General features: G+C 39.6%; 3 protein-coding genes across 3 annotated transcripts in view; 1 reads left to right on the top strand and 2 right to left on the bottom strand.

Annotated features, from left to right (window-relative positions):
* trmt11 (tRNA methyltransferase 11 homolog) overlaps nt 1-2,000 on the bottom strand; it is a 10,127-nt gene extending 8,127 nt beyond the window's left edge. Inside the window, exons 1-5 of the mRNA XM_032517906.1 lie at nt 1,866-2,000; nt 890-955; nt 513-586; nt 261-342; nt 55-147 (exon numbers count right to left, since the gene is read on the bottom strand). Of these exons, the coding sequence (XP_032373797.1) occupies nt 55-147; nt 261-342; nt 513-586; nt 890-955; nt 1,866-1,943 (393 nt within the window). The 5' untranslated portion in view covers nt 1,944-2,000. The remainder of the gene's footprint in view (nt 1-54; nt 148-260; nt 343-512; nt 587-889; nt 956-1,865) is intronic.
* An 802-nt stretch (nt 2,001-2,802) lies between these two features.
* LOC116690756 (actin-binding Rho-activating protein) lies at nt 2,803-4,911 on the top strand. Its single transcript, XM_032517925.1, has 2 exons — nt 2,803-2,976; nt 3,336-4,911. The coding sequence occupies exon 2, from the start codon at nt 3,344-3,346 to the stop codon at nt 3,881-3,883; it is 540 nt and encodes a 179-aa protein (XP_032373816.1). The 5' UTR covers nt 2,803-2,976; nt 3,336-3,343; the 3' UTR covers nt 3,884-4,911.
* Nucleotides 4,912-5,191: 280 nt separating this feature from the next.
* Nucleotides 5,192-10,178, bottom strand: hint3 (histidine triad nucleotide binding protein 3). The gene is made up of 5 exons (XM_032517926.1): nt 9,823-10,178; nt 8,661-8,778; nt 8,378-8,447; nt 7,497-7,623; nt 5,192-6,089 (listed from the first exon to the last, which is right to left on the bottom strand). Exons 1-5 carry the CDS (start codon nt 9,973-9,975, stop codon nt 6,042-6,044), a joined length of 516 nt encoding a protein of 171 aa, XP_032373817.1. The 5' UTR covers nt 9,976-10,178; the 3' UTR covers nt 5,192-6,041.

The raw sequence follows: 10,178 nt of genomic DNA, 5'->3' as shown, positions 1-10,178 counted from the left end.
ACACACACACACACACACACACACACACACACACACACACATCTTAATACTTACATCAATCCTTTTGATTCTGTCTGCAAACTCCAGAGTCTTGTTGAAAGTATAGACATTGATTCTGTAAGTTGAGTCTTTTTGCATAAACGGTGACTGTAGGGCAATGTGGAGGATGAGCAAAAACAGAAATTAGACATATTAGCTTCAACTCATGTATGTTTCATATGAAAGTTTACCTAAAATTGCATTGCTGTAGCATCACGAACCATGTTCTCTGATGGGTAGCTCAAGAGGGATGTTCTTAGTTCACTGTGTGTTTTTCCGTGGCCCCAAAGTTCAAAAGCAGACCTGCAAGGATAATGCAACTTGAACTACCGCTTCATCTCAGCCACTATAGTACAGCCAAGGATACAAGGCACAGATTAAGAGGGATGGAAATATGTGCAGCATGTTGAGGTCATTCCATCACTACAGGTGCACGGCCATCACTTACCTCCCGACAAAGCTAAAACACTTACTTTGCACAAACAGATCTGGACATGACACTGGAGACATCCTCCTCAGACAAACCGTCCAGACACCAGAAAGGAGACTAGAGAGAAGAGGCAAGACGACGAGTGACTGTGCAGAAATGGGAGTCTACAGGACAGAAACCTTATGGTGTGGCTGCTGTCAAATAATCAATCATCATAGTCAAGCACTTTATTACAAACTTGAGATAAGATATTCTTTACAATTCTTTTAGGAACATTTGTTGTGGACTCCATGTGCAAACACATACATGATGCCTTGACAGTTCTATACAAAACAATACAGCACCAATTGTATCAGTCACAACAACAGATGGCACAGATGGGACAATAAAGATTGGAAATACGTGCTTTGATGTGCAAACCTTTTCTTTGAAGTTTCCATTTGGATGGAATGGTTTTCCTCTAAGAGCCAGCAAGGCCTTAATCTCCTGCAAGAATGAACAACATATAAATCATAAACACTCATATTAGGGCTGGGTGATATAGAGAAAATCAAATATCACAATATTCTTCTTCTCTAAATACCTCGATGTCGATATTGCAACGATATTGTGTGGTTGACTGTTGGTGTTTTAACAAAATGTTATGTACACAATGAGATTGTTGATACATTTTCTCCAGAAATGATTTAATGACTTAGTGGGTAAAGGTAAATAACAGAACAGCTACAACAGTCTGGTAAGGTCAGAAAAGTACACTTTACTGTAATACAGCCTGTCAAACCAGATAAAGACAACACTTACAATCAATCCAAAATCTAAGAGGATATCTAGTCTCATATCGCAATATCGATACAACATCGATATAACATGGATATATTGCCCAGCCCATATGCATTACAGTCTTGTTTTTAGCAGCACTCCTGTGTAAATTGAAAAAGGAATGTGTATACTATCATCTGTGAGGATCCCTTTGGGGTTAAAAGACACCACAGGAGCACAGTGGAGTAGCCTACATTTCAAAAAACAACTCAACATGATTCTGATTATTTACAAACGTGTATTACTGCAGTTTTAAGTCATATGTCCACTTGTCCAGGTGAGCGAAGCTGCATCTTGGTCCAATTCAGATGGGCATGCATTTACGATTAGAGGCAAGAGAGTGAACCGCCATTTTACCAACATGTCGATGAAGTGCTAATGTGTTATTATCGTATCGATATTCTCACGTGAAGCCAAAGCCTTGCGCCGTGTTGACAGTTTATCTTAGCACATGTAGCGTTAGCTAACTAGCAGCAGCACGCCGCGGAGCGGGGACCCGTCTGCCAGACTCTGCTCTCTTCGCCAACAACTAACTACAAGAGAGCGATAGAAACTGGGAGTAGTTTATGAAGGTTACCGGCAACCTGAAGTCCAAATTATCTTGGGCAAGGTGTAACAGATACTGGAGGCATGATCGACTGTGGGAGGTCGCCATATTTGTTGCAGATTCAAAATACGTCCGGTTGGAAACCGAGCTGTGGAACAAAGTACCGCTCAGGGACCGCATGACCCTGAAAGAAGAAGAATGAGGTTTCCTCTGTCATTTAGGACACATTCAGTTGTGCAAGGCGTTGGTTTGTTACGTCTACAGTCGACATAACCATAATATCTACATCTTACATCTTATAACTTATTCCCTGTTACATAGTGTTCTTATTCTTATTCAGTCAGTCAGTGTAGGTTATTATTATAATGTTTCTATTTTATAGTCATAGTTCCTATTTAATCACCATCTGCTGCACTGTTCAATCCCTGCACTGTTCACTTTTTCCACTTCATTATCATTACACACCGTCTACCATAGTATCTCTTCTTATCATGGTCATTGCATTGTGATTTTTTATTTTTATTTTTATTCTCATGTAAGTGGGATATATGTGTGTATATGTGTTTATTGTGTTGTGGTTGTCATGCTACTGGATAACTACAATTTCCATCGGGATGAATAAAGTATCTATCTATCTATCTATCTATCTATCTATCTATCTATCTATCTATCTATCTATCTAACCAGTGTTTCCACTAGTTGCTGTTAGTTTGACATTTTTATTTGGCGACCTTGTCAAAACAATAAAGGTAGATACCTTTATTGTTGTTGATGTTTAATCAAAACAATTTATGTCGCCTATAAGCAATTAATTATTACCCATGGGTGTATTTTGCGCTTATGTCCAAGGATAAACCCCTCTCCTCGGCTGTAATCTCCTTTACTTCAGAGGCATTTGTCCTCGCCTCCCTCTCTGTTCCCTGATTGGCTGTTCGGATCTTCTCTGACACGCCATTGGCCGAGACAGATGCCCTTCAGAGCGGTTTTTCCTCTGGACGGAAAAGCATTCGCACTCCTGCTACTGTCAGCAGTGCTGCAGTGTTGTTAAGTTGTTCTACAGTGTAACCTGATTTGTTTTCGCACTTTGGCTACAATGAAACAGTCTTGCAGGTGAAGTGAGGTTCGAGTCAGTGTGGGACATGTAAGTTGGATCATATTTGATAAATGTTTACTCCAAATATCTAAAGAGCTGTATAGACAGGTCACAAAGCTGTGTTAATTTGTTCTAGTTTTGATGATGACTGACATTGATTTTGTAAAATAGATAATACATTCCCTTTTCTTTAGTTTTTATGAATTGTCAATTGAATCTGTTGCTGAGATTGTGGACTAAAACTGTCCCAAACCCAACAAATAGCCCACATTAATTAAGCAACATATGTTTATCCTAAAACCTAGAGATTATTTAGATTATTTTAGTTGCTATTTAAATAATAAAGTACTAAAAGCAGCAAAGTGCTATTTCATTCCTGTATTCCTGTGTAATGTTCTCCTCAACAGAGACAGTGATGGGGCGGGACAGCAAGATCACCACCTTCATGGAAACTGAAGATGACGCCCCACATCCTGCTCAGTGTAGAGATGACACTGCAGCGTGCTTTGTTTCTGTAAAAGGCTTAAAGGAGAACTGGCAGAAGTGGTCCGACGAGCACCGGGAGCACCAGAAGCACAACCCCTTCAGTCATGACGCGAGGCCGTGTGTGGTGGTCCCTCAGAGGGGGCAGGACCACTATGGGAGACCCCTGCAGGGGTCCATGACGGAGCAGCGGGGGAAGGACGCTCACACACACGTCTGCAGAGAGGTTGAGGAGCTGTGTGAAGTGATAAGGAACATTGGAGAGCCAAGAGACAAAGATGGAGATGGAAGTGGCAGCAAAGGCGGAGTTATCACTGTTGAATTTGGGAAACTGTTTGAGCATTATGTGACCATCTCTAATAAACTGGTGGGGATTCTTCTAAGGGCGAGGAAGCAGAGGCTGGTTGAGTTTGAGGGGGAGATGCTGTGGCAGGGGAAGGATGACCATGCAGTTGTCACTCTGTTGCAGTAATCAGAAACTTGGATTGGTGTTTATGCCTTGATTCATGTGGAGCTACATCATGGCAGCACTCACTGTGGTATTCAGATAGCAGGGGTACTGCAGAAATTGTACTCTTGTTAAGGTAAAAAGATAGGTCTATCAGTGGATAATAATTCACACTACTTTCCTGAGGAGTGTACATTTGACTTACTAATGCATTTCCTCCTCATGCTAAAAAAACAAACAAGGTATTAAAACTGTTTCTAAAGTGCAGATACATGCAGGGTCTAGAAAAATGAATGTAAAAACCTGAAATGAATGCAGTGACATAGGTAATCACAATAACAAATGCTACAAAATGTGGGTCATAGCAGGTGAAATGCCAATTAGCAGCATTTGTCAGAAAGCAAAGAGGTTATCAGCATGTTGGCACATGCGCTTTCAAAGCAATTACCAGCACCTAAAAAACGGCCAAACTGGTTGTATCTAAAATGTAGGTGCATCAGAATCAATCAAATAATTAAATATCAAGTAACAAAATCATGACAGGATATGCACAAGTGAAAGTTAAACAGAAATAAAGAGAAACAGTGGTACTACATACTGTATGTTAAAATAGAGATATGACAAATATATTTTATGTATGGGGGGGTTTAACCTAATATATGTTCCTAGGGTAACTTAGTTCCTTCAAAAACTGTACATTTTCATGTATTCACATATACTGTGTTGTTTAAATAGGATCTTAGCTAAAGAAATTCTTCCCTATATATCCTTGCTGGCTTTTTAACATGAGGAAAGTGGTGGAGTGAGCAGCTAAAATGAAGTCAAAGTCGTTAATGAGTCTGAGGCAAATGCAAAGAGAACATGAGGCTGCCTGCGACAGACAGCGCGGTGCTATAGGATGAACTTGATCTGACTTGGCTTGGGTACCGCGGAGCATGTATTTATTACAAGACTGCTTTGTAATTAGAGAACCTTGTTACAGTCAAACTTTGCATACCTGCAACCCACTGAGACAGATGTACAATAAACTACAAATGCTGCTTTAATGAAATTACACTATGAACTGACTGATGATATATGCCCTAATATCCACTGCTATTAAAACTAATGGCCATGCAAACTAATGTTATTTAGCATAAGGCAGAAGTAGATTGGTCAATTAGCAAGTACTGTTTATGGTATAATAATAAAGATAAGTAACAGCGTCCTTCATGTTATTGTGTTACTGTGGATGCTCTGTGAACTGTAAGCACTGAATGGAGTAGGTAAACTAATGACTGGGACAAAAGTGTAAACTGATATGTAGGACTCTCTATAGTAGGAACACACCAAGGAGCAGCAATGTATTATTTATTCCAAGTTAAATTAATTCTTAAAGTGCATACACTTGTGAACAGTTCATACAGTGTGGTTTTCTTTCTTAACATTCCTTAATATGCTGTGGTATCATATGGCACATTCACTTCATGCACAATACCATTAGTGTATCTAATGCAGTATGTCACCACAATCCTAGGACATTGCATCAAATCAAACATGAGATGAACACGTATAAACAAATACCTGGCTATATTTTAGTGCTTGTTGAGATCATTTAGCATACAGTGTTAGAAGATCACTTAGCTGCTTGAGTTGTAAAGGAGCGCTGTAAATTGTTAATACTCTGAGCTTTGATCCACTTCACCAAGGCCACAAAACTATGAGATAACGCAACATAGCTGAGCTGAATATCCAATGTGTTATGTCAAATTGAATTAGACAAATTCATTTTTCTTACATATACTTTTTTTCTCAATTAGACATCCATAAAATATGATTTTCAAAGCATGCCCGGAAATAAAATTGTAAATTATATTGGCATATCTACTGTTGAACTTTCCATTCAGTAAAAAGAAAAAAAACGCCTTCCACATTCTCCTGTAAAAAACACATTTAAAATCATTTTTGTGACAAGTAGCAAGAAACAAGATTTGGCTTCATTCAAGCCTTCATTTGGTTTCCAGTCTGAAAAGTGGTCTCTGGTTACAAACATGTCACCAGTTTTCAATAGTGTCATTAGCTCTGACCAAACAGACAGCAACTTTATGTGAGAGTGTTTCATCCAACATGACATCTGCGAGAAGGTGGATGTTTCAGTCACATCAAAGTCAAGTACTGTCAGAACTGGATCCAAAGCGAGTGATTAGTCGGTCTCTCCTTTAGAGTTGAGAAGCTCAATCAGCTGGTCTGCCTGGAAAACATGAACCAATGTGGACGGGATGGAAATTAGACTTAAAGCTCCACTTGCATAAACTAAAGTACGGTGGCACCACAGGGTTGTTGTCACTAATTACTAAACTAAATAGCATAATATAGTAAAATAGTCATTTACATTCATAATAACAGCTTTTAGAACTGTGAACCCATTATGCAACAGGGAGAGGAGCCTGGCTTTCATGTCAAAATGAAGTGTAAGTTTCAGTTTCATGTTTTATTGCAGTCATGTGTAGGTTAATACAGGGTCAACGGTACAATAAAATGTGTTTGATGAGAGAACGGGTCAGCTTAGCAATAACAGCACTAGTCGCCGCAATGAGATCACTAGTTATATAAAAGATAACATAAGATAACATTAAAATAATAAGATATAACAATAAGATAAGCTGTGATGACATCAATAAAATTTAGCACTAAATACATATATGAAAATGAGGATTGTGTGTAAAAGTGGAAACAGTTAATAGAAGCTAATAAATCACAACATTTTTTATACACAAATAAATACTTTTGAACTTTATGCAGGGAAAAAGGACACGCTCTACTGCATTGGTTACGGGTTGAGACACCTGAAACTACGAATTTCAGAATGAGAAAAAGAACAATAAAAAACAAAAGTGGGCTGGGTCAATCAACAATTACTAAATCACTGGCTCAACAGTCCTTCCACATTTAAACCACGCTTCCTGCATGAGAAAGACACTTAATGAAGAATACACATTTTCACGTGGTAAGATGGCAGTCGACCTGTTTTGCTTAAAAGGACCCATGGAATGAAAATTTGACTTTATGAGGTGTTTTAACATTAATATGAGTTCCCCCAGCCTGCCTATGGTCCCCCAGTGGCTAGAAATGGTGATAGGGGTAAACCGAGCCCTGGGTATCCTGCTCTGCCTTTGAGAAAATGAAAGCTCAGATGACGTCATAAGGGGCAAGGTTACTTCCCACTTCTCTGCTTTGCCCGCCCAGAGAATTTGGCCCACCCATGAGAGAGAAACACATCATGGCTTTCAAGCTAGCAAAGTGGCAGTTGGTCAAGGACACACCCTCAGCCTCCACCTTGCCCCCCCCCCACACTCAAAGCTACAGACTCAGAAATGTAACATACTAAGGAAAGCTCATTGTGGGACTGGCTCTAGAAGCTGTAAATCTGCACCAAGGCTGAATTTTAGGAACAAGACTTCAGAAACAGCATTAGAGACCACTAAGGTCTATATAAAAGCATCCAGGGAGCACCATGTCATGGGACCTTATAATGGAGCCTGATGGTGCACACATTTAAGATAAAGAAGCAATTATTTTATCTTTACTAATCTTTAATTTATTTACCATTGCATGTTTAGTACTGGAGCACAGAATAATTAATTGTGAGGAGGCTTACCGTAATAAACCAATAAGAGTTGAGCTTGTAGAAGAGGCGGGACATGAAGCCAATTTGACTGGCAGGTGCCAGGACATGAAGGTGTAGGTGTGCAACCGAACAGAATGGGGGCCAGTGGAAACCGAACCTGCAGACAAGGGAAAGGGAAACAATGCCCACAGGCACCATGGTTTAAGATATGTTAAGCGTATTCTAAAGTCAGCAAAGCTTAATGATCAGTCAGTAAGAATTATACATCAGCCTACATATCAATAACAACTTCCATTAGATTAAGTACTACTGTTCTCTATGTAATAGTCATGGTTTACATTGTTGAACTGATACTGTAACAATGTGTACTGATGATGAGGATAATGTTCATCAGTTCTTGGCGTCACTGGGATTATTAGTATTAATTGTTCTTAAAAGGTCCCATTTAAATTTCAATTTATTTAACATTAATATGAGTTCCCCCCGCCAGACAATGGTCCCCCAGTGGCTAGAAATGGCAATAGGTGTAAGCCGACCCCTGGGTATCCTGCTCTGCCTGAAATGAAAGCTAAGATGGACCAATCTAGAATTGTGCACCTTATGAGGTAATAAGGGGCAAGATTACCTCCCCTTTCTCTGCTTTGCCCGCCCAGAGAATTTGGCCCAAATGACTGTTATTCTGTTATTGCGCTTTTGGGAAAGAGACTTAAGATATGGTATTAGGAGACCACTAAGACAGAAAACCTGAACTGGGTCTTTACCTGAGGTTTATGTCATCGAGTGACAAAAGTTGTTACACTAAAAAATTTTGGGATGTTCCTTTTGTGGTAGTCACATTGTAGCACTTCCATTCCTAAGCCACTAGTGTGAGGAGCTGTGAACTGCAAAATGTACCACTGAATGTAGTTCACCTGACATCGCTGAGGTCTGTTACGTTGTTTTTCTGGAGGAGCTCCTTCCCCGTCTCCACCATCCGCTTCACTGGTTATGACGACAAAAAACACATGCAATTTGCCATTACAAATAAGCCAACTAAATTTTTATTCAGCTGCAGAGTAGTTAACTCCAGTCACCATGATCGGTTAGCAAAGACCCGTCAGTGGAATTGAATTTAGCAGTAAACGATACAATTATTTTCAAAGTACAACCATTTCAACAAGCATCGGTAAATAAGATGTGTAGTTTAAACCTTACCCAAAGGCACATGCTCCTTGCTGAGTGTTTTACAATTCCCTACATGTTTGGTTGGGACGACCAGGTAATGGTGGGGAGCTCCAGGTTTAATGTCTCTAAAACATGAGATCTCCTCATCCTGTAGCGGAGATAAATGACCAAGTCAGCAAATACCAATTAATAAATCAGCTAAATGGAAAGAACGGGTAGAATGGTGGGGACTGTCACTACCCGATGTCAGTCAAGTGCAGATGAGTTGCGCATGCTCAGATTAAAACGGTTTACGGCATAACGTGTCATACCGAAATTTGTGAAATCCATAAAATAATAAACTTTTCTCATTACAAACAATAATAGGCAGTCATTATAAAAACGTTTTAGCTATCTATGTCTGTCTATGTGTTTAATTGCTAACGTTAGCTCAAAACGTCATTCAAGAGACAGCCTTTGTTGCGTTTGACTGCTAACATGTAGCCTGCAGTGAACGAGCTATGTAAGTAGCATATTGTAGGCTACTTGTCACAAAGTGACGCATGCGCAACTCACATCTTCACTCGACTCACATCGGGTAGTGACAGTTTTTTTACCTGTCTATGCATATTATAGGCTTTTTTTTTTTAAATGTCTATGTGTTAAGTGCAACCTATTTTGTTTAATCACGTGTGAGCTAGCTTTTTGTTGATAGCTAGTTTATAAATCACCAAGTCACTTAGCGGCAGTCTCTTTCTTAGCTCTTTATCATCTCTCATACAGCTCTGGTCCAAACTGGAAGCTCCAGTGAGTGTGTCTTTGAGGGGATACCGTTAAAATGTATTTATTTAGAGTCCTTATTTATGAAAACGTTTGGCAAATATGGCAAAGCTTAATAACAGGACCAAGCTGGCACATGCCTACACGCGGGGTGCTGAGGTACACCCTGTAATACAATAGACAAGCATACACCTACAAGCGTAGCGTTATAGGACTCGATACAAATGTGGTAGTTCAATTACTGCACACAACTTAAAAATTCTTTTAAAAAATGAAACAATATATTTAGCCCAATATTCAAAAGGCCACTAACGTTATGTGTTACACAGCTATAGCTGGCTAACAGTAACGTTACCCGCCTGTATAACAAAACATGCTAAAGCTAGCTAGCTAGCTGAGCACTTAATATCATTTAAACAAGCAATATTCTTACACAGTGAAGAAGTTCAGTGCCCATTTCATTGTTTACAATCTTGCAGAAAATACATTTCTTTTCATATCCTTCAGGTGGCAGGCTGCTTGTTTTGGAAACCTGATCAGGTTGTGTAGCCTCGACTCCTGCCATTGTTGTACAGTGAACTGTCATAGGTAAACGACGCTGAAGTTGGCTTCCGATTCGCAGCTTCCGATTTGGCAGTTAAGGGGAAATTTAAGGGAAACTTGTCGACCACATTAGACCAGGTCCAGATCCAAAACCACTGTACCTAGACTTGTCAAATCTGGATTAAATTATCCCAGAGAGGCTAAAGACTCTTAAAAACACAGTTTCAGATTTGTGAAAACGTTACT

The sequence above is a fragment of the Etheostoma spectabile genome, chromosome 6 (assembly GCF_008692095.1).
Source record: "Etheostoma spectabile isolate EspeVRDwgs_2016 chromosome 6, UIUC_Espe_1.0, whole genome shotgun sequence".
Taxonomy (NCBI): Eukaryota; Metazoa; Chordata; class Actinopteri; order Perciformes; family Percidae; genus Etheostoma; species Etheostoma spectabile.
Note: the sequence above shows the minus strand (reverse complement) of the source record. Positions and strands in the feature narration are given on the sequence as shown.

Excerpts from the sequence above, each read along its gene's own strand:
- hint3 (XM_032517926.1), bottom strand. The coding sequence starts at position 9,975 with ATGACAGTTCACTGTACAACAATGGCAGGAGTCGAGGCTACACAACCT. Across the intron at positions 7,624-8,377 it reads ACAGACCTCAGCGATGTCAG|GTTCGGTTTCCACTGGCCCC; the intron begins GTGAACTACATT and ends CCTTGTCTGCAG. Across the intron at positions 6,090-7,496 it reads ACTCTTATTGGTTTATTACG|GCAGACCAGCTGATTGAGCT; the intron begins GTAAGCCTCCTC and ends CATGTTTTCCAG.
- LOC116690756 (XM_032517925.1), top strand. The coding sequence starts at position 3,344 with ATGGGGCGGGACAGCAAGATCACCACCTTCATGGAAACTGAAGATGAC.